The 26479-nt window shown below is 56.1% G+C and overlaps 11 protein-coding genes across 11 annotated transcripts; 5 read left to right on the top strand and 6 right to left on the bottom strand.

Moving 5' to 3' along the window:
* Window positions 1–231: 231 nt before the first annotated feature.
* K437DRAFT_256298 (uncharacterized protein) lies at window positions 232–2234 on the top strand. The gene is made up of 3 exons (XM_013387979.1): window positions 232–599; window positions 671–1873; window positions 1962–2234. The coding sequence occupies exons 1-3, from the start codon at window positions 351–353 to the stop codon at window positions 2160–2162; spliced, it is 1653 nt and encodes a 550-aa protein (XP_013243433.1). The 5' UTR covers window positions 232–350; the 3' UTR covers window positions 2163–2234.
* Window positions 2235–2399: 165 nt separating this feature from the next.
* Window positions 2400–3076, bottom strand: K437DRAFT_110622 (uncharacterized protein). Its single transcript, XM_013387980.1, has one exon. It carries the CDS (start codon window positions 2979–2981, stop codon window positions 2637–2639), a length of 345 nt encoding a protein of 114 aa, XP_013243434.1. The 5' UTR covers window positions 2982–3076; the 3' UTR covers window positions 2400–2636.
* An 83-nt stretch (window positions 3077–3159) lies between these two features.
* On the top strand, window positions 3160–5257 carry K437DRAFT_274006 (CBD9-like protein). The gene is made up of 2 exons (XM_013387981.1): window positions 3160–3591; window positions 3680–5257. The coding sequence occupies exons 1-2, from the start codon at window positions 3250–3252 to the stop codon at window positions 4937–4939; spliced, it is 1602 nt and encodes a 533-aa protein (XP_013243435.1). The 5' UTR covers window positions 3160–3249; the 3' UTR covers window positions 4940–5257.
* On the bottom strand, window positions 5188–7771 carry K437DRAFT_246692 (S-adenosyl-L-methionine-dependent methyltransferase). The gene is made up of 5 exons (XM_013387982.1): window positions 7374–7771; window positions 6456–7288; window positions 6092–6382; window positions 5621–6023; window positions 5188–5531 (listed from the first exon to the last, which is right to left on the bottom strand). Exons 1-5 carry the CDS (start codon window positions 7723–7725, stop codon window positions 5326–5328), a joined length of 2085 nt encoding a protein of 694 aa, XP_013243436.1. The 5' UTR covers window positions 7726–7771; the 3' UTR covers window positions 5188–5325.
* A 1151-nt stretch (window positions 7772–8922) lies between these two features.
* K437DRAFT_246693 (MFS general substrate transporter) lies at window positions 8923–10521 on the top strand (the record flags this gene model as incomplete). The annotated part of the gene is given in 3 exon segments (XM_013387983.1): window positions 8923–10303; window positions 10323–10338; window positions 10410–10521. 3 exon segments carry the CDS (start codon window positions 8923–8925, stop codon window positions 10519–10521), a joined length of 1509 nt encoding a protein of 502 aa, XP_013243437.1.
* A 615-nt stretch (window positions 10522–11136) lies between these two features.
* Window positions 11137–11570, bottom strand: K437DRAFT_268206 (uncharacterized protein; the record flags this gene model as incomplete). The annotated part of the gene is made up of 2 exons (XM_013387984.1): window positions 11137–11219; window positions 11288–11570. The coding sequence occupies 2 exons, from the start codon at window positions 11568–11570 to the stop codon at window positions 11137–11139; spliced, it is 366 nt and encodes a 121-aa protein (XP_013243438.1).
* Window positions 11571–12008: 438 nt separating this feature from the next.
* K437DRAFT_274010 (putative chimeric spermidine synthase/saccharopine reductase) lies at window positions 12009–14679 on the bottom strand. Its single transcript, XM_013387985.1, has 3 exons — window positions 14500–14679; window positions 12415–14422; window positions 12009–12340 (listed from the first exon to the last, which is right to left on the bottom strand). Exons 1-3 carry the CDS (start codon window positions 14558–14560, stop codon window positions 12082–12084), a joined length of 2328 nt encoding a protein of 775 aa, XP_013243439.1. The 5' UTR covers window positions 14561–14679; the 3' UTR covers window positions 12009–12081.
* A 213-nt stretch (window positions 14680–14892) lies between these two features.
* K437DRAFT_235406 (uncharacterized protein) lies at window positions 14893–16640 on the top strand. The gene is made up of 3 exons (XM_013387986.1): window positions 14893–15863; window positions 15922–16312; window positions 16384–16640. The coding sequence occupies exons 1-3, from the start codon at window positions 14962–14964 to the stop codon at window positions 16537–16539; spliced, it is 1449 nt and encodes a 482-aa protein (XP_013243440.1). The 5' UTR covers window positions 14893–14961; the 3' UTR covers window positions 16540–16640.
* An 11-nt stretch (window positions 16641–16651) lies between these two features.
* K437DRAFT_246704 (WD40 repeat-like protein) lies at window positions 16652–18946 on the bottom strand (the record flags this gene model as incomplete). Its single annotated transcript, XM_013387987.1, has 4 exons — window positions 18598–18946; window positions 18271–18526; window positions 18025–18209; window positions 16652–17985 (listed from the first exon to the last, which is right to left on the bottom strand). The coding sequence occupies exons 1-4, from the start codon at window positions 18626–18628 to the stop codon at window positions 16652–16654; spliced, it is 1806 nt and encodes a 601-aa protein (XP_013243441.1). The 5' UTR covers window positions 18629–18946.
* Window positions 18947–19177: 231 nt separating this feature from the next.
* Window positions 19178–21985, top strand: K437DRAFT_256306 (uncharacterized protein). The gene is made up of 2 exons (XM_013387988.1): window positions 19178–20894; window positions 20962–21985. Exons 1-2 carry the CDS (start codon window positions 19651–19653, stop codon window positions 21965–21967), a joined length of 2250 nt encoding a protein of 749 aa, XP_013243442.1. The 5' UTR covers window positions 19178–19650; the 3' UTR covers window positions 21968–21985.
* Window positions 21986–22050: 65 nt separating this feature from the next.
* On the bottom strand, window positions 22051–26303 carry K437DRAFT_223794 (uncharacterized protein; the record flags this gene model as incomplete). The annotated part of the gene is made up of 5 exons (XM_013387989.1): window positions 22051–22157; window positions 22221–22269; window positions 22327–22442; window positions 22503–25662; window positions 25737–26303. 5 exons carry the CDS (start codon window positions 26301–26303, stop codon window positions 22051–22053), a joined length of 3999 nt encoding a protein of 1332 aa, XP_013243443.1.
* Window positions 26304–26479: the final 176 nt, after the last annotated feature.

The raw sequence follows: 26479 nt of genomic DNA on the forward strand, positions 1-26479 counted from the left end.
ACTACGGAATGCTTTCCCAAGACCCAATGGATTGTGCGAATCGGTGCAAACACCCTCCGCTCCGTCATCGGCTTCACAAAATTTCCAACAAATGACGACGAATCTCACTTTTAGCTTGGGGCCTTTAACGCTGCAGCAGAGATTGAGGGTTGTTGCTTCAGTGAACGTTTTATTTTTCGTTGAGAAGCAAGATAGTGACTTGTCCAAATCTGTAAGCGTTGACTTGCTCGCATAACCTCCTCTCCATCACGTCCAGCTTCGACGCGACATCGACAAGGCAAGCACGATTCCCCTCGACGTTCAGTTCGCCATCGCACCCAGCCTTTGTTGCAGCAGTGAGCTTGTGGAAGATGGCGCCATCGACGACAGCCGAGCTGGAGCTGCTGACGTTCCTGTCCGATTCGAATGCACAAGTACGGCAAGTGGCTGTCGAGCATGTGGCGAGTTTCTCGGCCAAGGCGCACCCACGGCGGACGCTGCTGACGCAGAGCGCCAAGCTGCTACCAGCGCTCGACGGCAAAAAGGGACGGTTGATCGGGCGTGACGGCAAGGAGTGCGATCCAATTGAGGATCTCAAGAAGCTATGTAGAGACCAACCTGTGCGTATACTGTTTCGATTGGTAGGCATGCCATCAACGGACCGGTCAAAATGCTGACATGGGGCACCCAGATCGCTGCGCATGACGCCTTTTCCGCACTGATCAACCTGAGCGAGAGCGCGCAGGTTGCGACGCGAATAGCCGACGCGCCATTCCTCACCTTCCTAGTGACGTACATCGCGGACTCAGTGTCGCTGCTAGCGGATCTGGCGTGTATGCTGCTGTCGAATCTGACCAAGTTCGAGTCGGTGGCCGGGGCGCTGCTGCAGCTGCGCGTGCCGACGAAGCCGTTCTACAGCTTCATGAGCATGGAAGGCATGGATGCCGTTATCAGGGGTATTGACGCGGACCCGTCTGCAGCAGACTACGAGGAGCGGAAACGCGCAGCGCAGGAGCAGGCGCACCGGCTTGTCGAGGCGGCGCAGCAGCAAAAACGGCAGGAGGAACAGCAGGTGGCAGCGCTCAGCTGTCTACTCGATGCGTTCGAAGAGGGTGCGACGGTTGCGAGCAACGAGAGCGCCGTCGAGCATATGCGCCGCAAAGTGGAGCAAGCGCAGCGGCAAACTGAGACATCGGAGGGGTCGTCGCAGCAGCAGCAGCAGCGCGAGGTGGGTGCAGACGGCAAGCGGAAGATCAAGCGAAAGAGCAACTGCAATTTCCTTGCGAGCGTCTTTGCGAACGTCACTGTCCTGCCCGCTGGGCGCCAGTGGTTCGTGGAGCCGCTGTTCGCGGCGCAGGAAAAGACGTCAAGAGAAGCAGAGACGGAGAGGGAAGCGACAGACTACGCCGTCGCGCGCATTATGGTCTTCACTGAGCACCCGGACCTGATCCGGCGAGGGGGCGTGATCTCAGCGCTAAAGAACATCTTGTTCATTAAGAGCGCGCACGAAGTGCTGGTGGCGCCGCCTGCACTGCCGCTGCCGGCGAGCTCGCTGCGCAAGGACGCCGACGCGCTTTGCGAAAAGATGCTGCGCGGCGCCGCGGCGCGACGCGCGGCGGCGGCGGCGTCGTTGGACGTGCTGCCGTACTTGCTTCTGCCGCTTTGCGCGGGCACGGAGCTGTCCGAGCTCGATTTCGAAGACCAGGAGCTGCTGCCAGAGTCGTGCCAGCTCCTCGATGCGGGCAAGCAGCGCGAGGCGGACGCGGCGCTGCGGCTGATGCTTGTCGAATGCCTTTTGCTGCTGTGCACGGGGCTGTACGGGCGCGTGTGCCTGCGCGAACGGGGCGCGTACATCGTCGTACGTGAGGCGCATTTGCGCGAATCGGACGAAAAGGTGAGTGCGGTCGCTCTGCGGTGGAGCAGCCCTACGCTGTCGGTGTGACAAGCTGGGCCTAACGCTTGGCTTCGATGCGTCACTACAGATCACAGAGGCGGTCGTGCGCCTTGTCAACATTCTCAAGCGGGACGAGTCGGAGAACTCGCTGGGAGACGCCGAGCACGACGAGGGGGAGAGTAAGCACAGTGACGGAAAGGCTGGCAGGTTACCAGGCGAGATCGACGTTGGCGCAGAGGACGAGAGAGGGGAGAGCGGGGACGAAGACCTGGTCATCGAGGAGCTATGAAGTTTTGAGTTGCATGGATCCAGTCATGTCATGATACATCGTCACCGGTGCCCCTCCCACGTGATGGCAGCAAGAGCTTTCTTTGCTCATTGCAGAGTGCATGTCTTTATTATTTCTTTTCCTGTTTCTGCCCTTTGTCGCACCCGTGATGGCGGCGGCGGACACGAACAGCAAGAGTGCAGATCCCATGCAGCGTACTTGAGGGCGCGGCTTGCTTGTTCGGCCTTGTCACGAAGCGTTGTGCCGCAGAACCATGGGTGCTGTTGCGCGGCTGGGTGGGGCGGAGGCGCTGCTGTTGATCAGGTGATCCGACTCTTACAGCAACATCTGCCCCAGGTGTTTCTTCAAAACGCAATGTATGTATGTAGCTACGCCGCACAAAGGCATGCGACGCGCTGCACCGTCGCGTATGTGTTGCTAGATGGCGGAAAGGCCGGAATGGAGGAAGGGGGGGGTTGGTCTAGTCACATGTAATTAGGGTTGAGCCCTGCGCCCTCTCCAGACTGATCTAAACCTCAACCCACGAGCAACAAGGTCATTGAGAACGTGGCAGTCGCGTGCGCATGAAGGGGTGCCGCGCGATGGAGGTGCGGGAGGGCTGTCAGGTTGGTTGGGCAGTGCGCGGCTACCGATGCCCGCGCAGGAGCCGAGCGAGTCTGCTCCCAGCGTCTGTAAACACAAGAACACCAGTGTCAACACCAAAATGTCCCGGCGGTTGATTACATTCTTTCCATGTGAAGAGAGTGCTGCTGTGCACCATTCGCCTCCCCCAGATTGATTGAATTTGTCGCAGTGTGGGAATTTGAAATTTGGCTCCATGCATCCTCATACATGAAACAGCAATGGATCCACATCTCGCGCGGGGGGCGTCGGGGTGTTGAGTACTATTGTTGCTGTCGCTGTCGCTATTGCCCATAGTCGACTGGAAGTAGCGCTGCTCGTCGCCCTGTCTGCTGATTCATCTCCTTGTATATATATATATATAGTTTGGCGTGCAGCACCCCATACGCCCCCAACGCGCACCAAGACTTCGTGTGATTTGTGTGTTATCTGGCATCTGCAACAACCCATTTGCCTGCCAGCCGCGATGCAGCTCGCAGCCTCTGCTCGCCGCCTGGCGCTGTTCGGTGTCACCACCCTGCTCGTCTGCTCAACCGTCCTCGCTGAGCGACACCACGAGCACACTTCGTCTACTTCAGCGGCAGCAGCCACTCCGACCACGAACTCTCCTGCCGCCGCCGCGAGCAGCAGCAGCTCGCAGCTGACGGCGGACACATACATCAACAAAGAGCAGGGCTTTGTCCTACAGGCTATCTACGATGCCGCGGCGCAGACCACTCATTTCACTCTCCTCTCCTCTAAGGTCGGCACCAGCCTCGGCTGGCTCGCCATCGGCACCGGTAGCACCATGGCCGGCTCGAACATGATGGTGAGTAGAAGCGCCTGTGGGGCAGCCCGACGCCGCTTCTGACCGAGTGACGGACTGATTGACTCATTCAATCGCTGTACATACGCAGATCGGATGGGTGAATGCGGACAACAGCGTGACCATGTCGCAACGCACAGCCAACAGGAACTCCGACCCGAGCACTACGATAGGAAAACTCCCCGCCTTCCAGCCTGACTCGGCGGGTTCCAAGTCGGAAACGAATGGGACAGCGTTTGTGTGGAAGTTGCCAGCGTCGCCCAGCAGCAGCGGCAGCTCGACGGGCAGCATGAAAACTGTCTCGTTCATCTGGGCCACTAGCCCACAAGGGCCGTCAAGCAACAGTGCCACATCGACCATCCGCCAGCACACCGCGTCCGGCACCTTCATACTCGACCTTACTAAGGCATACATGCCCACCGATGCCGGCTCCAACAGCGCCGCCGGTTCCGGTGCCGGAGGGCTCGCCGCGCCGCCCGCTGCACAGGGAGCAAGCTCGACGCGCCAGACTGTCATCATCATCCACCTCCTATGCGCCATCCTCGCCTGGCTCCTGCTCGCGCCTGCTGGTGTCCTTATCGGCCGCTTTGGGCGCACGACGCTCTCCAACTGGATGTTCAAGCACCGCGCCGTGCAGCTCGCCGCCGTCCTCTTCGCCGTCACCGCCGCCGCGCTCGGCGCCGCCGCTGCGTCCGTTGTGCCCGACAGCGGCGGGAACAGTGGCTGGCACGGAAGCGTCGGCTACCTCGTCGCAGGCGGCGCGCTGGCGCAGGCGCTGCTGGGTCAAGCGGGCACGATGCTCTTCCACGCGCGCGGCATCCGCGCGCTCAACTATGTCCACATGCCCCTTGGCCTCTCGCTTGTCCTGCTCGCCGTCGTCAACATCGGCAAGGGCTTCACCCTATGGGGCTATGCGCCCACATGGGTCCCGTACGCGCTATACGCCTGGGCTGCGCTCTGCGCGCTCGCATACATCGGCGGCCTCGTGTGGGGCATCCCACGCGAACGCAGCCGCGACCGCGCTCGCCAGCACGCAGCCGCTGCTGGCGCCGCCGCGGATGTTCACAGCACGCCGGATATCGGCATGCAGAGCGTCGACAACCTCCTCGCCGAGCAAAAGCACAGCGACGACAAGGGTGAGTATGTGACGCAGGACGCACTATACAGCCACAGCCATCCGTACCAGCAGCAGCACCGGCGCAACATGAGCTCCGTCTCGCGCGGTGCTCCGATTAAGCGGCACCAGCAGCAGCGTTCCGTGCCGCACAATGACGGGCGTGATGGCGAGCAGATCGACCGCCAGCCGGGGTACGGCTACGCACAGTACATGTCGCGCTACGATGGCCCGTGATCCGCAAGCTAGCACACTCTGGCGAGAGCAGTGTACGCGGACTTGTAACTCGTTCGAGGCATTGTGCATGTGCACCCATACAACGACAAGAACACTTCTCTCACGCGCGTTTTCCAAGTTGGAAATCTCATGACTCCCAGGCGCTGGCCGTCTGGCCCTCGAATAATGGAATTACAAACGGACGATATTCCTCTCTACACCTGACACTTCTCCATTTATCAGTCCTCAGCCACATAACATGCAACGGGACACGCAGCAAAACATAGTGTATTCTAAAGGATCCGTTGATCGAATCAAGCCAAAGCGTGCATTTCAGTTGCTATGAGCTTTCTCGGATGCCTGCTTGTGCAGCACTGTGATGCGGTCCCCCACGGTATACGGCATTTCTACCTGACTTTAAACAGCTGCACCATCTTCGCTTGGACCATCTTGACGCCTTTGCCAACCGGCGTTGCAGCCGCTTCTGATGTTGTTGTTGTTGATGTGGTTACCACCGACACTGCATCCTCAAGCATGTAGTGCAGCTCGACTTCGAGCTCCCGCGAGTTGCTTTCGGACTGCGTAACAATGATCTCACCCGAGATAACCGATCCTGGATGGATGGAGGGATGAAGGTGACGTAGAATGTCAGTCTCTCGAATAACAGGATGAGCTATTTGCGCAGGCCTTCGGACATCTCACCTTCTTCTGCGTCGATAGGCTCTTTGAGCAGGAACACCGTCTGCTTCCAATGTGTGTCCTTTCCGTAGGGTCCGGTTGTGAACGAGACGACCTCGCCCTTGGCCTCGGTCGAGTCGGACGCAGGGGAAGGCGCCAAATCGCTGCCCTTCAGTTTGAGCGCCGGTACGTCCTCCACCGTGATCACATCGGTCGTGCACGGCGGCAGATCCCCGAGCCTTTCGCCGCCTTGTAGCTGGACCGGCACATTCGTCTCCGAATCGACGCGGTACGGTGCAGGCGAGGTCATGAACCACGTGTCGAACCAGCTGACAAAGCCGTGGATCGCAGCGCAGCGCTTGCTCGTCAGTCGGAATGGCGAGCGGAACGTCGGTTGCTTGGGCGGCAAGACGCAGAGCGGGAGGTCCTGTGCAGGGTGCATACATCAGCATCGGGGAATCCCGCAGCTGAAACCACGCAATTCCTGACACTCACGTAAATGTCGGCGATATCCGTGACAACCGCCTCCGGCTTCAAGCACTCCGTGTACGCCTCATCGAACAGCCCCTTCGTCATGGCTGTCATCTTGAAACCGTGTACGTCGTTCCAGAAGTGCACACGCTCATGCAGCAGCTCGACATCCGACACGGCTGCAAGTGTCATCCGACAGTGTGATGGGGCCAGGAGGCCAGGAAACGGATTCTCTGGCGTCGTGGTGCGCCGCAGGTAGAGATCACGAGCGTGAAGGACAGAGGGAAGCATGGACTCGTAAAGCAAGAAGTATCCCTGTGGCCACACATGCATGCAAATAATGAACGGGTCGGTTTCTGGCGCAGTCAAGTGCCTGGAATGTACTTACCATCCATTCGCTGATGATGACATCAATTTTGCCCTCGTATGGTTTGAGTTCCTCCTTGAGATCTTCCACCTTTCCACGCACGACCTTGATGACCTTGTCGAACCCGTTCTCGCGCACGTTCTGAGTGGCTCGCGTCGCGACGTCGCTCGCATCGATCGCAACGACGAGGTCCGCGCCAGCCCTCGCAGCAAAGAGACTGAGAATACCCGAGCCGCAGCCGACGTCCATGACCCGCTTGCCGCGGAAGAGGTGCGCATTGGCTGGCGAGAGGATGAAGCGTGCGTACGAGAGAGTGCGTGCCGTGTCGCTAATCATTGTTTGATGAATGTCGTTCGAAGCGTATGATTCAAAATAGTGTGTGTCATCATCCCGCGGTAGAGCTGCCCCCGTAGCTACCAAAGGAGTTATCCTTTGACCAGCTAATGTCGAGCACCCTTCACTGGCGTGCGTTTCGTCAACCCCAAGCTGTGCCAGCGACCTCTCCTGGAGTTCTGCATAAGCCATCTGCGTAGCCACAAGCTGTTGCTCGAGGTCCTCAACGCGTTTGCGCAGCGCAGCGGAGCCCTCAGAAGCTCTCACACCAGCCGGCCGGCTAACCCCTGATTTCGCGTCCGTACCGAAACTACCGCCCGTCGCAATGCGCTCTTCGATGAGCTCGTCGAAGTCGATCTGCAGCAGGCCATCGTTCTCCGCACCTGGAACAGGTTTCAGCTCTGCATCATCGCTCAAAAAGGGTTCAGAGCCTTGAAGAGCAGCAACTTGTACCGGGGTGAGTGAGCCGGGATGCCTACGCAGGTGGTTCAGCAACCTGATGGTGGCTATCGCATCGAGTTCTGGAATATAGGAGCGCAGTCACTCAAAAGTCAGCAGTCCGACTGTGATCACCTTTCATACCCGCAATTTTAATCAAAAGCTCACGTAGTCTGTGCACAACTTCCACTAGATCGCAGCCCAATGAGGCAGCGTGAGCAAGTGCCGCCATTGCATCACCTAGAGTCTGCAACTTATTGTTTCCGCCTTCGGGGAAGAGCGCCAGCGTAGGCACTTTGAAGCCAACTTGCGAGCCAGCACTTATCCCAGATTTGTCATTCCCGCTGTACGACAGCCCTGGCTGCAGCGGCTGTTGCTGCCCTTGCTCATCGTCGTCAACCCAGTCGGCCCAGTCTTGATCGTCCGCCTCATCAAAGCTCGAGTCGCCGCTGGAGCGCGCGTCGTCGAATTCATTCGCGGCTTGCTTGCGCTCCGGTACCTTTCCTTTCAGGTCAGTCATGCTTGCTTTGTACCACTCTTGGATATTCAGTTTTAGCGCACGCACGTCCAGCAAGCTGCAGGTCCAGCGGCCTCCTCAAGATCCATCTTCCTGCTTTCAAGCGCACCACGACCAAATTTTTGCCATGAGAGAAGTCGCCGATCGGTGTCTTATGGTTTCTGTGCCGCGGAAACCCCGATGCTGTCGTTCCAAGTTTAAAATGCAGCAGCCTTTCGCCAGCTTTTCGGCAGTTCCCCCAGTTTATAAGAAAATCAGCACGATCCCCGGCGGAAATCCAGTTGGATTCCCCGTATCTCGCCCACAACGCCCCCACGCCGATGGGCTTGGGTTTATCGCCGTGCTCTTGAATCGAACTTTTTAGTTGCTCCTCGTTGCGTCGATGTCGTAACTCAATCTCCATCCTTGCAATGCTTGATGGTTATTTGATAGGTACAGATGGGCTATTTCATTCCCTAAGCCATCACTCCATCTGCTCAACGGTAACAAGGCGAACGCCGGCATAAAGCAGGAGCAAAGACCTAGGTCTTCACCATGCCCGGCCCATCCGCACCAGTGGCAGCCGCAACACCGCTGTTACGGCCGGTGCTCGCAAGTACACACACTTCCAGCTCTTCCATAGACCATCCCCCGCCTCTCGACTCGCCAGACTTTGCTACCAGTGGTCCATATACCCCTTTTTCCAATACGGGAGAAAATCCAATTCCAGGAACGCCTTCGGTGCGCTCGCCGGTAGCTTCGCGTGCGCCATCGCGCAACCCTTCGACCGAGGATCTGCGCCGCGCTGCCATCTTGCCCGCCGGAGTGAATGCCAAGGGAAATATTACTCGTTCAGTCGCAGCTTCTCGGGGCGAGATAAATGATCTTGAAAGTGCCGCTGTCTTTGACGAAGACAACGACGAGGACTATGTTGTTGGCAAAGGTGGAAGTGAAGCAACATCCCTGCCAAATGAAGCATCCACATCCGACCAAAAGCCTTCAGGCTTTGCTGCTCGTCTGGGCTTCAGCTTTAGCACGAAAACAGAGCGCTCAAGTTCTACAACCAAACGTCGAACGTCTTTCCTTCGACAGCCATCGACAAACGCTTCCATTTCGGTGACCAACGGTGATATTCTAATGCAGACGTTGTCTTCCCGGGCCCCATCGACCATCGCTTCCGAACCCTCGCCTGCTTTTCTCGGAGAGGAGGCTGCAAGCTCCATGGCAGTTGCAGGCATAGAGGCCGCCCTCCAGGGAGCATCCGGCTTATCGCAGGCTCGACCCGGAATGCTACCTACCCCAATCGCCGAAATCGCCTTCATTCTGGTCTGCTCGACCGGTCAATTCTTCTTCTCCTCGCTCATCGGAAACGTGACCATCACGCAGGTGATCCTGGTGGACCGCTTCAACATGGCCAACTCGCAAGCCCCATGGCTGAACGGTGCCTACCTCCTCGCCAATGGCCTCAGTGTAACTCTATCCGGCGCGATAGCAGATATCTCTGGTGCGCGTACCCTGATCATTGCTGCACTCGCCTGGCTCAGCGCCTGGTGCATCGTCGGAGCCATCGTAGGCCTTCGGAACCCCATCATCTTCCTCCTCGTTCGCGCAATGCAAGGCTTAGCCGTAGGCGCCCTCACTTCCTCCTCCATCTCCTACCTCGGTCGCGTGTACAAGCCAGGGATGCGCAAGAACCGCGTGTTCAGCGTCATGTCGAGTCTTGCGCCATTCGGTTTCGTCATTGGTGGTATACAAGGCGGTGCACTAAGCAATCGTCTCGAGTGGATCTTCGGCTCCAATGCCGTACTGGCTTTCGTCGCATTCGTCGCCGCGGCAAAGTACGCGCCAAAAGAGCAAACGATGCGTGCTTTTGAGAATTTGACCACATCGACGACTATCACTACCGCCGCTCCCGGTGGGAAGCGACGCTTCGACTACATTGGTGCCACGCTTGCCATTATCTCTTGCGGGCTCCTCATCTTTGGCTTGACACAAGGCAGCTCGGCACACTGGTCGCCTTACACGTACGCGAGTGTTATCGCCGGCCTGGCCATGCTTGCAGTCTTCGTCTATGCTGAGTCCAAAGTCGCACAGCCGCTCGTGCCCAACTCACTCTGGCGCATAAAGGGTTTCCTGCCGCTCTCCCTCTCGTACTTCCTCAGCTTTGGCTGTTTCACCGCATATCAGTTTTACGCAGTTCAATTCTGGCTCCGCGTGCAAAAGGTCACACCTTTGACAGCCTCGCTTTACCTATTGCCCAACGCATTCGTCGGTGTCCTCGCTACCTTTCTCGTCGCACGTCTCTTCCATGTCGTACCGGGGCACATCATCCTTGGGGCCGGTGCATTCGCCTGCGCATTAGGACCGGCCTTCTTTCTGCCTCAGAGACCCGACACTCCATACTGGGTGCTGTCGATGCCAGGCATCGCGCTCTCAACATTCGCACCCGACCTTTCGTTTGCAGCCGCTAGTATCTTCATCACCAGCAATGTCAGCAGGCGCTATCAGGGCGTTGCAGGTTCGATGCTCATCACGCTTCAGAACTTGTCCTCTGCCATCCTCACCTCGCTCAGCGAGACCGTTGCTGCCAGCGTCGGCGACCGTAACCTTCCCGTCGCCAGCGTCTCTGACGATCTCGTGCACTGGGGCATTAATGCAACGGCTTCCTCCATCAGCAGCGCTGCTACCACCGAAACGACAAGTCTAAGCATGCTGCATGCTGCTTGGTGGTTCGATTTGGCTGGAGGCGTTGTAGCTCTCCTGGTCGCAATCTTCGCGCTCAGAATTCCCAAGGCTGAGGAAAAGGAGCACCTGCAATAGCTTTTATTTCGCTCTACTTCCACATGTGCCTGATCCGTAGTCGCCTGTGCCTTCTACATTTGATATTGCTTGTAATGGACTCTTTGCACATACATGCGCTAGCAACTTTGCATCCCAATTTATTTTAGAGACGCAAACTTGCCTGTGTCCGCTTCTTAACATATTACCCTGACAGTTGCGCGCAGTGTATTTCAGCACCAAGATTGAATTATGCAAGCGGTATGCAACATCATGGCTGTCGTCCTGATGGGCCCGACGACCCTCCTCCCACAGCCATACGGAGCTGGGCAAGCACAGGACAGCGTGTTGGCAGCACAGGCGCCCGACGCTTGTTGCTCGCAGCGCCGACCAGCTGTGATTTGCAAAGACTAGCTGCAGCCGCGTGAATCAACTCAGCTGAGCCAAGCAGACGGGAGCGAGCCATAGTACCTGCCGTGTTCAAACATGGACGTACGTCCATGTTTCCGGGGTGTGGAACTGGAGCCACAAGACCGCAATGTCGCGGCCACGTTATGACCCATAGAATGCATAGGGATACCCGAATTCTGGTTAACCAGTGTCAACGAAGGATGGAGGCTATATAAGGACTGTTCTCGAGACCCCCGCTCCAAGAGCTTATGCGACACTTTGCTTGTACATCTTCGTATCCAAGATGGTCTTGCCACAAATGCTGCAGAGACCCTTCTTATATGCGCAAGCTGTTGGAAATGAAGAATCGGGAATTTCAGCCAGAGAGTGAGTTGCTATGGCGTTGTGTATGACGCACCTTGGCAATACTGTGCTTTGTCTTGGCTGACAGCTTGTTTGCACAGCTTGCACCTCGTCCCAAGCGGGTTGTAACGCTTCGAAGCGCCCAATAGCTTGTTCCCGCCGACAGCCTTTCCTATCGAGGAGCTTTTATTGGCGCTTCCTACCGCTGCTGAAGGTCCGGCTCTTGAGATACCTGCTCCAGCGCCACTGCTTACGAGGGTGCCAGCTGCATTGCGATTGCGAAAAGGATCTGGCGCAGCAGCTTTTGACAGCTTCTTTTCGCACACCTTGCAGACCATTGCGTCTTCCGCAATTCGAAGCGCCTGCGAATTTGAAAAATTTTCCGTAGCCCACGCTCAGGCGGAGGGTATACCCCGCATAAGAGCGAGCTCGAAAAATCGTTGTGACTGTAACAAGCTCTCGTTTCTATGTGAGATGGACCAATTCGTTTATGCCGTCTTTGATGCAAGTATCGGACCTGCACTCAGATTGGCTTCCAAGATGGCCGACTGTGATACCTGTGCACAACCCTAATTGGACTCACCTTGGCGACTTGAACTTATTTACTGTTGAGCATCTCCCTCAAGCCTATAATGAGTTCATGACACCAGTCTGGCCCTTACCCTAAGAGTGCATGGTCGAGATATCAGCTATGTCGTTGTCCGGCTCGAAAAAGCGCATGAACTGCTGCAGATAATTGCAAGAGCCTGTCCAGCATGCCCATCTGCACGCAGTAAATACTCGTACACAAATCTAATGACAAATAGGGTGAGGAGCCGCTCACTAGCGGCTTTTTGTTGAGAATACACTCTACACGTACTTTTCGGTGAGCATAATGCCCTCCTTCTCCAGCTCAGCACGAATAGGCTCGCACACATCAGCGCTGTACGGCGCGACGATCTCACCATTCTTCTTCAAGCCCGGGTGGCCCTCAAGGATGAGCTTCGTGGCGATGGCGCAGGGAACACCGACCAGCTTGGACATGCTCGAGTGACCGCCTGGAATACCGTAATCCAGCAGGGACGAGTACAGAGTCTTCTCTGCGCCGGTCTTGTCGACGAAGTCGAACCTGCAAGCCCAAGAATCATATTAGCATATGCAGTCAACTCTAAGGAATTGCTAGGCTCGCCGCGCTTCGCTCACCTGTGCGTAAGCTGGACCATATCGCGCTCGCCATCCTCATACCTGCACTTCTCTTCGAGCGTGGCGCAAAGCGTGTCGAGCAAGTTGCCCTGGCCTTCCTTGTTCTGCGCAGATGTCCCGCGAACAGTTGCAGGCTTGCTGTCATCAAACAGATCAAGCCATCGCATCCCGCGCAGGATCGTCTCCGCCTCATCCTCATTCTTGAATGCGCAACAAGCGCGCACAGCAGCAGCGAGCGATGCGGCGTCAGCAGCCTTGGCGCCTACGGCCTGCGCCGTGACCTTAGCCCATGACGTCGGTGCTTTGGCGTTGAGGTAAGGCTTGGCCTCTTCATCGAGGAAGCCGCACTTAACGAGCGCAAGCACGAACTCGGGGAAGCCCTGGTACCGCAATGTACCACGGATGACAGTCTCTGCCTCGGGGATATTGTACCACTCGCGGAAGGGAGTGCTGTCTCTGTTCGGGTAGGCGACGAATGAAAAAGCAGGCGAGATGTAGAACGGCTTGGCACTAGCCATGAGTTCCGTGCCGGAGACCACCTGCGCCTCCTTGTGTGGCGCCTGGTAGAATTTGGCAGTGTTTCGCAAAGCGAGCAGAACACCGCGCGACGACCAAGAAAACTTGTAGCCAAGCGGGTTGTCTGCTGCCTCAGGCGCAGGGAGACCACCGCAGTAAGAAAGGAATGACTTGATCTTTCCGCCTTCCCGGTGGATGTCGTCGATCGCCTTGACGGCATACAGGTGGTCAATACCAGGGTCAAGGCCAATCTCGTTCATGACGGTGATGCCAGCCTTCTTGATTTCGTCCTTCAGCTCGCGAATGGCGTCGCTGACGTAGGATGTCGTGACGACATCGACCTTGTGCTTGCATGCAGCCTTGATGACGGCAGCGTGGAACGTGTAAGGGATGAGCGAGACAACTACGTCATGCTTGGAGATCATGTCGCCAAGCGCGGCTGCATCACTGACGTCGATTGAGACAGCAGTTGTGCGCGGCAGTGCGACCGACATGCGTTGGGCGTTCTCGAGGTGAGCAGAAGCGACAGTCAAGCTGTACTCTGGGTAACGCAGAATGTACTCTGCAAATGGCCTCGCCACATAGCCCGAGCCGAGCAAGAGCACCTTCTTGGGGTCCCGCTTGGCCGGACCCTCTCCGTCACCGGTAGCGATGACTGCGCCAGGAGCAGGCGCGCCATCCTCGATAACCCTACGTGCAAACTCGGGAAGGACGAAAGCTGCCTTGTGGACTTTGTCATTGTAGTACTTGCAGTCGGGCACCCTGCGCACTGCCTCACGCACGTTGCGGTCGGGCTGCAAGGAGCAGACGACAAAGCCGATCTGGCCACAAGGGTACGTGGGGATGGTGGTGAATGCATAGTCTGCGACAGGGAACAGTTCCTTGGTACTCTTGCGGAGTTCGCGAATCAGAGGCAGATGCAGCCAGGTGCATTCGGCTTGAGTGGAAATGTGTCCACCAGGCTTGAGGGCATCCTTGAGCAGCTGGAAGTAGGGCTTCTCGAACAGGGCCTGCGCTGGGCCAACAGGGTCGGAAGAGTCGGTGATGATGACGTCGAAGGTCCCCTTGTTCTCGGGCTTCTGGAGGAAAGCAAATCCATCTCCAATGATGACATTGGACTTGGGGTGCGTCAAGCCGGCGGCCATCTTGGGAAGGTACTTCTTGCTGACGCGAGGAACGGCCTCATCAATGTCGCAGAGGACAGCCTCCTCAACCGTCTCGTGCTTGACCACCTCGCGCAAGACACCGCCATCACCACCACCAATGACGAGGACACGCTTGGGGTTGGGATGCGATGCAAGGGGGAGGTGCGCAATCATCTCCTGGTAAGAGAACTCATCCCGCTCGGTGCACTGGATGACACCATCAAGGACGAGGACGTTACCATAGGTGGCAGACTCGAACACAAGGACATCCTGGTACTTCGACTGCTCGTGGTGCAGGATTCGAACAACCTGCAGGGACATTGCCTGGCCCGGCCATTGCGAGTTGGCTGTATGCATCAAGAAGGGATATCATTGCGTCAGTTAAACGTCGAGGAATCGTAGCTGCGAACCGGCTGCCGCTCACCCTCGTGGAACCAGCCGTCCCTGATCTGAGGGTGAGAGAGGACCTTTGCAGGAGCGGACATCTTTGCAGCAGCGCTTGTCTGTGCACGTGTCCACGTTATGCCTTTGGCTTGCAGTCGGCTCGTTTGAAGGGCCTTGTTGCTGTATCTCGCACAGTTCAGAAAAAGTTCGACGATGAGAGAGTCAAGTCATAAGTGGACGGAGGGAGAGAACGCACGCCTGCACAGGTGAAGCTTTTTTTCCCATCAAAAGGTATATTCCCGGCGACTAAATTTGCCGAGAAGTCGCCGGCGATAATGATGCCTTGGATGCCATCGTGTGCGGCGTGGTCATCTCCATGCCTCGTTTGGTTGTTGCCCTTCGATTCGCATGCCTTGGAGCTCTCTCTCCCGCCGCGAGGGAGCGCAACTATCACAGTTCAAGCCGACGCATACTGTCTTCTGCTGGATGAGAAGCAAACGCCATGTCAAGAAACTTGCCTGCGCCGGCGAACACTGCAGCTGGACCGTCAACTATTGCCGCGTCTCCGTTCCCAGAGGACCCACGCGTCTCATTCGACCGGATCTCGGGCAAATGGCAATGCGAACCTCTGGCAGGCACGGATGATCCGCTACTTGAATGGGATCCAGATCTGCAAAAATGGCAGCTCGTAATCGACGAAGAGCTCGTTCGAGTACAGCAGGCGGCCTATAGCATCGCGGGGGTCGACGAAGATGCACCTGCTGAGCCTGCTCACAAACGTCTACAGAAACGCGGGGGCAGCGCCGGTGCTGATGACAATGCGAAAGTGTCTGCTAAGAGCAACAAGCGGCAAAGAATGGAAAATAGTGGACAGAGCGCTGTGCCTTCAACTTCGATAGCCGCCCAGCAGGCGCAACTTCCGCCAGGCAAGTCTGCAACGTCCATCTACGTCACCAATCTCCCGCTCGACGCTACCAGGGAGGAAATCGCGGAAGTCTTCGGCCGCTATGGTGTTCTACTTGAAGACGAACCCGGCCAACCACGTATCAAGTTGTACTATCAACATCCGGATGCAGAGACGGAAGAAGGCAAGATGTTCAAGGGCGAAGCGCTGGTGACGTACTTTAAACCCGAGAGTGTTGAGCTCGCTATCACGGTGCTGGACGAAACATGCTTGCGCGCTCGCTTAGGGAGAACCAAGCCGCTCATGCGCGTAAAAAGGGCCGAATTTGGCAAAGGCGGCGAGAAAAAAGGGGGAAGCCAGAACGATACGCTTCAAGCATCCTCTTCCACAACGGTAGAGGGCAAGGGTGTGAACGGAGCAGCGGCGACTCAAAGCGGACGAAAGCAGTTGACAGAGCAGGAAAAGAGGAAGATTCAGAAAAGGAATGCCAGGCTAAATGAGTGAGTGACGCGAACAGTATTCCGAGGTTCTCCGATGCTTAAGCTGCTCCACTTGCAGCAAACTCAACGACTGGGATTCGGACGAAGACTCTCCCTTCAATGCTGTCGCCGTCAAAGCTCCCAACGCACCAAGTCACCCAAGCGCTGCAACAGAACTTCTTTCTGCCGCATCATCGGGCGAAATGGGGGATCCATTCGGCTCGTCCGCCATGCACCCCGCCTTCGCCGCCTCCAACTCTCGCACCGTCGTCCTCAAACACATGTTCACGCTCGACGAGTTGGGCGAGGATCCAAGTTTGCTGCTGGATCTCAAGGATGACGTGCGGCAAGAATGCGAGAATTGCACGGGAGGCGGAGAGGTGACGAATGTCATCTTGTATGACAAGGAGGAGGACGGTATCATGAGTGTGCGATTCAAAGATGTTGAAAGTGCAAGAAAATGTGTCATGGTGGGTTTGACCTCTAGATCCATGCCTTCTTAAAGCCTTTGACAAATGAATTGATGCTCATCTCTCAATAGAAAATGAATGGCCGATGGTTCGCTTCAAGACGAATTGAGGCATACCTCGCGCAAGGCAGGCCAAAGTTCCGGCGTTCCGGTGTAGGAGACGATGATGAGGAGGAACGCGAAAAAGCCTTTGGCGATTGGCTCGAAAAGGGTGGGGGCGAAGACTGAAGAAGCACAATTATTCCGATACAGGTCAATCATTTCTTCGCATGACATCTGTATCATCACATCTTGAGCATGGATGCATCCTTAGGGGATCCTAAATAGGCTACACAAACAATTACACACGTAGCGCTCGCACGGCATTCCCGCTGACAAGCGCAAGCCAATCTGGCTCTTTCACTGCAGCTGCAGCTGCATTCCCAGGGCCCGCAACTCCTTTGGCGAACTCATCCCACTCTTGTACAACACCGGTGCTGTCCCTCCTTCCACTCCCGCTCCCTCCGCCACTACCACTGCCTGCAGGTTCTGGCTTGACGAGCGGTGCACGCAACCACGAGACGTTGTTCACCATCTCATGTGATGTGTACGCGAGGACAGGATGTTCTGCGGCGATGCGTGTTGAAAAGGCCGTTGAGGAGGAAGAGTAGGCGCTCATGGAGCTCGGCGGCGCCGGACTCGGGCCCCCGTGGACTGTGCCACTGGAAGAGGCTGCCGAGCTGCTGTTCCCGCCAGGAGTCATGTTGTTGCTATTTCTCGACCTCCGCCCTTGTGCGCTTGCGCTGCGCAGCGTTGCGCTCGCCAGATCATACACTAGGCATTGACTGTCGTCGCCACCGGTGCAGACCATGCCTTTACTAGGACCAAGGCCACTGCCACCACCGGGCGGGCCCCACGAGACAGAGTTGATGCTTGCGCTGTGGCCTTTAAGCTCGAGGATTGGTGCTCCCGGCGCTCGGACGTCGAGGATCTGCACAGATTCGGATTCCAGGTGAAAAGTGGCGAGATAGTTTGCATCCCAAGGGTTGAATGCTATTCGCAATAGTGGAAATGTGCGCCCCGTCGTCGATCCATTCACGCTGGCTTTGTCGTATGATGTGCCAGGCCGAGAGACGATGCCACCTGCGGTGGTAGTCTCGTAGATGATGGTCGAATGCTCCAAGGAGCGAAGGTCAAAGACGCGCACAGACCCGTCTGCACCCACAGATGCAAAGACATCTGAGGAGCCTGGGCACCAGTCGACATCGTAGACCTCTCGATCGTGTGCGATCAGCTGAGTCAGCGCCGTTCTTGTGGGAAGGTCCCAGATCGTACATGTCGTGTCGATGGATGAAGTGACGATCAATGAGGGAGAAGGGACGTTCCAACTGAAAGATGTTAGGGGAGCAGGCGGCGAATTGGCGCTCTTGGAATGCGCCAGCACGCTTTTCTCCACCAACTCAAACCTGAGGCGTCCGTCACTGTCGTACGCACTACCCACTCTCCGCCGATGCGATGATCCAGTGACAAAGCCACTTCCCCGTCGCGCTTCCTCCTCTTGCTCATATGCATACGACTCGTTCCTGCTGATCTCCCATATCCGCAGACAGTCCGCAGAGCTTGCGAGAAGCTCTCTGTCGGGGAAGAAGTCGCGCAAGCCAGCACTGTTCGCCGCTGATGCTGAAGTGTAGATAGCTTCGTGTTCGCGCTCCCCTCCACCTTCGCTGCTCGCACTTGCACCCCATGAGGCGCGCTTAGATTGCTTGGATAGCGGTGACGCATAGCTGTTCCGTGAGGATGTATGATTCGCCAGACCGGCTGGAAAATCAGGGGTGGTAGATAATGTCGACGGTTGAAACGACAGCTTTGTCGCAGGGTATGGATGCGCCGCGTCCGCGAGGAGGGCTAACTCTGAATGCCTGTGCGGATGAAGAGCGATGAGGAAGCAAAGAAAACTTCAAACCAAGATCAAGCACTCACCCGTCTCTCCCTACTTCCATCCCTAAGATTTGTATCCGATTTGAATACTCCTCGATGAAGCTGCCGACCGCAAGCCTTGCCCCTTCGGGTATAGCGCGGTGATTCGACTTACTCCTTCTGCTCAGGTTCCTCTTCAGATCACCGCTCCTGCTTGACTCGCTACTTCCCTGGCCGTGGCGACTTGATGATGCGCTAGAAAACTCTACCGTTGATGGAATCACCGGAGAGGAGGACCATGTCATGGCGAATAGCGGCCCTGGCCGAGGCGAGTACGAGAGCGAATCAGCTCCAAGGCCACAAGTTCCGCGTTAGCACTTGTATACTCACATGGCGCAATATACTCTACGGCCGGTGCCATGGCAGCTGATGCTCGCTATCGACTGTCTGAAGCTCAGCCCAAGGGTATCTGAGTACCGCTGTAGGACGGGACCACGGGCGGAAGTAGATCGTCACGGCACACGAGCAGATAGACGAAATTTCCAGCTCGTCCGGAGCTTTCTTTTAGAGATGGCAGTGTGTTGTCGAGCTCGGTTAGACAGACACCTTGCACTGAGCCGACTTTCTCACGTGCCAGAATGAGAATGACGCTGTCAGATATTCCACTGGTCCGAGCCCTCCTTGGATCAGTCATTGGATGTGTTAATGTCAAGTATCAAACGTGGAGAATGGAGCTTCGGTGATCCAAAGGCCCAAGAGCGCGCCTGTGTTGTGTCATAGTATGTGGAAACCCTTCGTCATAGTATCGAGAGTTGAAAGCGCTCTCTTTTTGGTTGACGTGTTCCGCTGGCCCCAAGAACCACGAAGATGTCATTACAGTTGCTCGACTTGTGAGGCCTTCAACCTTGGGCAACCCCACCATCCCTCCATTGCACACTCTCAAGGGCAGCATCCATGACAACAGCAGTGGCTTCCTATGTCCTAGCTGTTCGCGTCACATCACTGATTCGATGCGCCAGATCACCAGCTAATCCTGAGGAACTCCTAATCATCGCAATGAAAACGCGAGCCTGCGAAGCAATTTAACATCAACGAGTAGCGAAGCTGGGTTTCATACAGTACTCATTCTGCAAGATGGACGGACAGGCGGCGGCAGGCGCTCAATCTGGAATTTTCGAACCGAATCAGAAAGAGCAGAACTATGCATCTCACGGTACTCTTTTCAAAGCGCTACATGATCTGCAGCTTCCACTCGACGCGTTGCTCTCCCACTCATCTGGATCGAGGTGTGATCGAGACAGCGAGAATGTGAACGCATCTGCCGCAGCCGCAACAAAGTCGACGGCATCGATCCACCTTCATCCCTTTAATGCAACCACGGCCAGTGTACTCGGGCAAGGGCCGCTGTGTAACTCGCAAGATGCCAGTTCTGACCCTTATCAAATGCCGGGACTTTCGAGGCAGGCATTTGCTCAGGCGCTTCAAGCAGTACGGACCTCGCTTGACTGGCACAGATCCAAGATTCTGCCTGTGCTCGTACGGCCCGGCGGCCCCTCTACTGGCGACAGGCAACCCGCTGTATCCCCTAGCTCTGGTCCCGCAAATGTCCCTACAGACAATTCTATCACTACGACAACGATGTCCACCTCATCCAAGGAGCGCTTCCTCATGCTACTGCGTGAGCAAAGCGCCGACGATGCGACTCTTCAAGAAGTGGTCGGCGCGCTGCTGCAGGGCACTTCATTGCTAGACTCAGAGACCAAGGGCGCGCCTCCTCTGCGAAACCTGAGGCGACGCTTGCCACAGGCACTCGTCTGGACACCGAAGCGTCTCACACGAAGGCCGCAAGGAGAGAGCGATGCGAACAGGGAAGCAAAGCGTTGTCGGCTACAATTTGGATCGCATCATGGATCGGTCTCGCCGAGCTTGGATAACAAGGGTAAAGCCAAGGCAGTTGATGGCGAACAATCGCACAAAGCGTCTTCCTACTTGCCCCCGCCCTCCCCGCTCGCTTCCACCTTTCTCTCTCGGTTTCAGGCCCTCTCTTCCGAACTCCACGAAAACACCGCGCCACATCCGGTAATGACCTTTGCCGAAGCTCGTACCATCTTGCTCAGGCTTTCTAGCGCTCTGAGCTCGCTCGGTACGGAGTTGAAGCTGGAGCATCTTGAGGATCGCCACGATGTTGAACCGGAGGCGCAGGAAGCCACACAAGTGCAGACGCACACGCTCACCATCGCCGGGAAGATTCTTGTGCTTGATTTTGAGTTCCTGCTCTCCGTTGCGCAAAAGGTGTGGTCCCCAAGCATCCGGATACGGATCTCCTATGCAACTTCAAGTGGAGAAACGAATGGGAACGCTCATGAAGGATTGTCCAACGAAGTAATGGATGTACAGCACAATAACAGCGAAAAGGCAAGATACTTTGAGCAATCACTTGATGTTCTGCTTCAAAATGACGTACAAAAAATATCCGAGGTGCTCTTTAATCTGGAAACGACGTCACATCCGTCAAGGGCCGCAGAGCTGCAGGACAAGCTGGAAGCCCATTATGCTCGCTTCTCTGCCAACCTCGAAACGTTGGTGCGCTTGGACCGGAGCAAGGTGCAAGAAGGCTGTTCCGACCCTTTTAGCAGCATGGCAAGGGTGTGCAAGCAGCTGCAGCAAGCGTTCAGGGAGCCTAATGAGTGAGTCCCTCTAGAAGAGTCACTCGGAGTATCGTGCTCACAGTTTGCGCTTGGTCCTCTCACGTAGTCGCTCAATATGCACAGCCCTGAATTTAGCGTCACCATACTTGACTCTCGTCTTGCAAGAAAAGAATGTCTCAGCTGCATTTCAAGACTGGCCTTTACTGGTCGAGCACCTCGAATGGATCAGCCTGTGCAAACGCGAGGATAAGCTGTCTCCGTGCTTGGCTCGATTACACATGACCATGCAAGGCACTTTCGGCTTTCAGTTTTCGCATCCGCTTGCAATATCGCAATCAGCACTGTGCGCGGTCGAGGGCTGCTTGTCCGTCACGACGACCAGCCCAGCCTTACACCCAGGTCAAGTCCGTCCAATCTTTGAGCTGAACACCATCGGGCTTAGCACATCATTGCTCGCCCTGCTTGGTCGGCCGGCGCCATTGCTCAAAGCATCGAAGGTACCAGAGCTGTCGACGCTGAAAATTGTAACAACATTCGACCTACATGCCAGAACTCCCGGGAATCGCGGGTTCTTGCTCAATTGGCTGCCAATACCAGCCGAGAACCCCTCGCAAGTCTTACCAGCGTTGCGTGTGATACAACAGCAGCTGAAGATCAACAGACTTATAGAAGAAGCGAGGCAACTGGCGTGGTCAGCGCAAGAGCAGAACGCAGATCACATCGAAGAACAAAGCGATAGCACTCTGGACCTTGATGCCGAGCTAGACAGCATGCTTAGCGGGACAGCGCACAACAAGTCTGTTCTCGTCGTCGTATCGCTCCTGGACCCTCCACGGCTCGGGCTGTCGGTTTCTTTCACTCTCGTTCGCGAGACTGATGGCCGTACACGTCCCCTCCACGTAACTGCAGAGCTGGAACCCGATGCAGAGGCGATTTCGTGGAAGGCTCTTGCCAGACTCACTGATCAATTGACCGGTGGCATGAAGGACGGCCCTGTTTTGGCTTCTATGTCTGAAGTGGAGCTGGGTCGAACCCTGAACCACCTATTGGATGCTGGGTTTGACGCCTTCGTCAGGTCTCTGTACAACTGGGCAAACGATTTACAGAAATGAATGCTCACGTTGGGACCATTCGTCAACTCGCAAAGTCCTTTACTTGCCGAGCTGCGCGCTGCACATTTTGGGCTATGATACAGTCATGGTGCAGAGATGGCAAGCTTTGACTTGCCAAGGGACTTTCGCGTACTTCCGTCGATAGAGACGGCACAATGGCGGTCTTGCAACCACGTTACTCCCCATGTGCCTGTTGGTGCATAAGCGTCAGTAGCAGGCGTGAGGCTCGACCAACATACTTAAAAAAACTCACCCTCTTCTGACGTATAGATGCTGTATTCGTGATCGAGGATACCAGTTACCTGCGAACAGAGCAATATTTAACCCCGCTTCATTTCGATACTCCCCAAGTGACTCACCGTCTGTGTGTCCAAGACACGTGGATTTGTGACAGCGTCGGCAGGCTCTGTGCGGTGGTATGTAAAGCTGAACGGGGGCTTGCCACTGAAGTGGAACTTGATCTCGGCTTGTGTGCCTGCGAACCATCTAAAGGTTAGCAAGGTCATCTGAAATGTAAATGAACTAAGTGACGCACCTTCAACGATGTCTTGAACGAAATTCTTGCCCTCGTCTACCCTTACAGAAGGCAGGTCATGAAGGCTCTTGACAAGGCCCATCGCCCCCGGGTTTGGTATCTCTAGGCGGCATCTGGTTCCCCCGTGCGCAACGCTCTTGATCTCCAAGACACCAGGCTTTTCAGCGATGCGCGAGAAAAGCGACTCGCGCACCTTGGCGGATGAGTTGCGTCCATTGAAGCCGTAAACGACCGTCCATGGTGGAGAGCCCTGAAGAGTGAACTCTATGGCTTCTCCTACGCAAAAATCATCCCGGACACCAACACTTGCAATGCCAGCCGTCTCGAGGACGTCGAATGTGATTCTCCCATCGCCCTCACCAGAATGAGTATCATAGTCGGTCCAGCAGCCGTTGCCATCAAGGACGGAACGGATCGCAGCACTCCATCGTCCAGTCTGGTTGAATTCGAACCCAAACCGAGCAAGGTCGAGCGTGGCTGAAGCTTGCGGTATCCCATCGATCAAGAATGATTGAATGGTTGCAGAGGGACTCTGCACATCGACTTTGACGGTGAACGGCGGCCGACCGCGCAGTTGCAAGGAGGGCGGCTTGTCGGATGAAGTCAGCGTGTCATGCAGGCAGAAAGTTGAGGCGCTGGTGCTGGTAAAAGTGGCTGAAGGATTGTCAAACACCATTTGCTCTAGCGTTCCGTATTTCCCTGCCTGATTGCTGTAGAGAGCATCTCCAACGCCAATAAGCGAGTAACGGTGCCAACCAGGCTCATCCGTGTGCAACGGCACATAAGCGGACTCTTGCGGCACAGTCAGCGAATCTCGGAGTATAGGGCGATGGCCGGGTGTTTCAGGTAGGCGACCTTCGTAGATCAGGGACACCGGGAAATGGCCTTGTGCCTGGATTGCAACGTGGTCTGGCACGCCCCGGCAAATAGCTGCTCGCAGTAACGAGCCATTCCTCTGCACCGATCCCTCGTCCGATGCGAAGCGCACTGTCGGTTTTTCGATCCACGAGACATCCCAGACGGCACGTGATTCGACCACGTCGCCAGGGCAGGAACTATCGTGGATGGAGAGTAAACGGTATTGCCCAGGTCGATCCACCGTAAGCTCCGCATCTGCCTTTGCGACGGTAGTCTCAACCCGTTGCCCATTCATGGTGTAGACGACTTCCCATGGACCTTCGCCCGTAAGCGTGATCGGAAGCCGGGCTTCTGAGCCTTCCAGGAGCTTAGTCTGGCGCTCGCTCGCCTGGATGGCCGTGAATGCCGCGGTAGGTTTATGACGTTTGACTTCCACGCGCAGGTCCTTCGTCGACAGGTCCTTTTCACATCCACGGCTGTCGCGAATCTTGGTAAGCGTGACAACCATCGCGCCCCCTTTCTTGGAAAGGTCGTCGCCAAGGGGAATGTCGAGTGTGTGCCGGCCTGAAGCGAGAGCAGAAGCTGAGTGCGTGGATAGGCCGTAAGCTGTACGCGCCTCGTAGAATAGCTCGAAAGGTTCCACGCCCTGCAAGATGATTTCGGCTTGGACCACATCGCCAGAGCAACTGCGCACCACGACCGGCTCTACTGTGCCTCTGCGGCCGACAAAAGAGGCAGACGCCAGAGGATGGATGATTCTTTGTATCCGAGGTCCATCGAGTGGGATGGGATCGCGGTAATGTGCGTCGGCAAGGCTGAGGAAGCCATACTCCACGCGCCCTTCCTTTTCCAGCGGGAACTCGAGCTCTGCACGTGAGCGATCCGTGGTCCACATTCGCCGCACCGAATGACCATTCAGTTGCACCTCATATTCGAGCTTGAAGGGCGGAGTGCCCACCAGGTCAGCGTGTGCTTTGACCCCTACTGCGCCAGCGCACTGATCGTCGATGGTGTCGAGTGTGATGGATGCCTTGGGCTTGGGCACCTTGGTGACAGTGCAAGTCCATGGCGAGACGACCGACCCGTCACAGAATGTGGTATTTACGCTCTTGATCGAGTACGTACCTGGTTCTGTGGCATGGAATATTGCTGGCTGCCGTGAACCTGCGCCTGTGACGTCAGATGTGGAGACCTGACCAGTTGAAAAGGACTCTGGTTCAAAGTATACAGCGGCCGAGAATGGCTCATCCAAGTCAATTGCGACTCCGAGCTGTTTGGGTGGCTTTCCTTCGAGTATGACAAATGGCCGCTCGCAGCCGCGCAGCTGTGCTCGTGGCCGGCCGTGCACGGTAATAGACTGACGTGAATGCAGCTGAACCGCGCTCGCAAGTGCATCGACCTGCACAACATTGCCGAAGCCGTCCTTGACGCGATCGACTTGTAGTTCATAGACTCCCGCATGCTTCGTCTGCACGGTCAAGGGAAGTACCATTTGCCTGACATGGGCCCAGGAACGGGTAGTTTGCTCTTCGTCACCTAATGGGCGAACGTGTGATATTGTTCGCTGCTGCGCATCTTGTCTACCGTTGACGGTCCTGATCTCAGTGAAGGTTACTTCTAGCGGCGCGATGCCTTGCACAACAAGACTCAATTCGACTTCTGTGGCCGGACATACGTCGAGTGTCGGCAGTGGGCTCAGCAATTTTCGCCATCCTCTTGGATGGAAGAGCAATTCCTCCTGCTTGTCCTGCCCTCGAGATGTCAAAGAGACAGCTGGACACTCTACAAAGACGATTTCATCATCATTCCTGATGAAGACGTCTCGCTGTGCACCATCCAGGACCCTTTCCAGTGTGAGCCTTCCCACATCCTTAATTGCCAAGTCGTAGACATACTGCGCTGTTGCTTGAGCTCGCCGTCCAAGCACCTTTCGACCTCGGCTTTCTGCCTGACGCCGACGCCAAATGAAATCGTCCCCTGCAGACTGTGGACTCCAGCTCTTGCCAGTGATTTCAGAAAGTTCTTCAAGGTCCAGCTCCTCTTCCTCCTCGGGGGTGAGCGGATGCTCCTGGGCATGATTGGCTTTTCGAAGATCTTTGTCTGAAATTGTCACGTTGTGCATTTGAATGTCTCCCACGCCACCAAAGGGTGATATCGAGTACTGCAACCATCTGGGACGCGTGTTGTTGAACACAACAGGGATCGTGACTTGTGGGGAGAGAGGCCCGATGCACTTGCAACTGGGACGCGTTGCAGGCAATACGATTTCCGCAGCACTTCGCGGTAGCATGTGGATCGTGTGCTATGCAAAGAAGTTGAGACGTGTCAGGAGGCCGAGCCTTCCGACTTTCACGCCTGCAGAGATCGAACACGCACCTGGCCAAGGATTCTGCTCTGGGGCGAGATGAGGTCTGGGACCCTGACCCAGTTTTCAGAGATGCCGAGCTGCTTGGATATTTGACCTCCGAGCCCGGGAATGAGCAGGGCGAGCAGACGGAACAAAGACCGCAGCAACACTCCCACCCACGCTGCCTTGGTCACGATCGTGTAATTGCAGAATTCCAACAGGATGAAGATCACCAACCATCGTGCTTTTGGCGGTGACAAGCGCGGTATTCGCATCTTGAATATGATTAGCATTGCCGTAAAGTCGATGAGAGCTGCTTGAGGAAGAAATAGCATTGGCTGCGACGCGCTGCCTAACATTGACAACGCTCCATCTTGTAGCGCTTCTTGACCGAGCGTGAGCGCTGGCAGGACGAGGAAGAGCTTGTACGCTTGCGACAGTATGAAGAAGCTAACTGCATACAACCTCTGAGTCGGAGCATCTATCACGCTCGGGCTGATCAATGGAACTTGGCTGGAGGATGCAGCAGGCTTGGTCTCGAGCGGCACGCCTGCCTTGCTCAGCACGGCCGTCGGGCCAGCTTGAGTACCGCTCATTTCGCCGCGCCCCCTAGGATGGACAAGGTTCGGGCGCCATCTACTGTTCGCTTTTCTGCTGTTACGCTCGACGAAATTAGCAATGGCGGGTGCTTGGCAGTGTGCAGTCGAGCTCAAGAAAAGAATGGAATGGATTCAGTATGTCACCAATTCATAGCAAATGCTGCACACCTGCA

Source organism: Tilletiaria anomala (genome assembly GCF_000711695.1).
Source record: "Tilletiaria anomala UBC 951 chromosome Unknown K437scaffold_37, whole genome shotgun sequence".
NCBI classification, from domain to species: domain Eukaryota; kingdom Fungi; phylum Basidiomycota; class Exobasidiomycetes; order Georgefischeriales; family Tilletiariaceae; genus Tilletiaria; species Tilletiaria anomala.

Bases quoted from the DNA above. Each gene is read 5' to 3' on its own strand.
- K437DRAFT_256298 (XM_013387979.1), top strand. From the start codon at position 351: ATGGCGCCATCGACGACAGCCGAGCTGGAGCTGCTGACGTTCCTGTCC. The intron at 600-670 runs GTGCGTATACTG...TGGGGCACCCAG, and splicing joins AGCTATGTAGAGACCAACCT to ATCGCTGCGCATGACGCCTT. The intron at 1,874-1,961 runs GTGAGTGCGGTC...GCGTCACTACAG, and splicing joins TGCGCGAATCGGACGAAAAG to ATCACAGAGGCGGTCGTGCG.
- K437DRAFT_110622 (XM_013387980.1), bottom strand. From the start codon at position 2,981: ATGGAGCCAAATTTCAAATTCCCACACTGCGACAAATTCAATCAATCT.
- K437DRAFT_274006 (XM_013387981.1), top strand. From the start codon at position 3,250: ATGCAGCTCGCAGCCTCTGCTCGCCGCCTGGCGCTGTTCGGTGTCACC. The intron at 3,592-3,679 runs GTGAGTAGAAGC...GTACATACGCAG, and splicing joins TGGCCGGCTCGAACATGATG to ATCGGATGGGTGAATGCGGA.
- K437DRAFT_246692 (XM_013387982.1), bottom strand. From the start codon at position 7,725: ATGACTGACCTGAAAGGAAAGGTACCGGAGCGCAAGCAAGCCGCGAAT. The intron at 7,289-7,373 runs GTGAGCTTTTGA...CCTATATTCCAG, and splicing joins GGAAGTTGTGCACAGACTAC to AACTCGATGCGATAGCCACC. The intron at 6,024-6,091 runs GTGAGTGTCAGG...CACCCTGCACAG, and splicing joins CGGATATCGCCGACATTTAC to GACCTCCCGCTCTGCGTCTT.
- K437DRAFT_274010 (XM_013387985.1), bottom strand. From the start codon at position 14,560: ATGTCCGCTCCTGCAAAGGTCCTCTCTCACCCTCAGATCAGGGACGGC. The intron at 14,423-14,499 runs GTGAGCGGCAGC...TGATGCATACAG, and splicing joins GGACGGCTGGTTCCACGAGG to CCAACTCGCAATGGCCGGGC. The intron at 12,341-12,414 runs GTGAGCGAAGCG...TTGGGCTTGCAG, and splicing joins ATGGTCCAGCTTACGCACAG to GTTCGACTTCGTCGACAAGA.
- K437DRAFT_235406 (XM_013387986.1), top strand. From the start codon at position 14,962: ATGTCAAGAAACTTGCCTGCGCCGGCGAACACTGCAGCTGGACCGTCA. The intron at 15,864-15,921 runs GTGAGTGACGCG...CTCCACTTGCAG, and splicing joins AGGAATGCCAGGCTAAATGA to CAAACTCAACGACTGGGATT. The intron at 16,313-16,383 runs GTGGGTTTGACC...ATCTCTCAATAG, and splicing joins GTGCAAGAAAATGTGTCATG to AAAATGAATGGCCGATGGTT.
- K437DRAFT_256306 (XM_013387988.1), top strand. From the start codon at position 19,651: ATGCCGGGACTTTCGAGGCAGGCATTTGCTCAGGCGCTTCAAGCAGTA. The intron at 20,895-20,961 runs GTGAGTCCCTCT...CCTCTCACGTAG, and splicing joins GCGTTCAGGGAGCCTAATGA to TCGCTCAATATGCACAGCCC.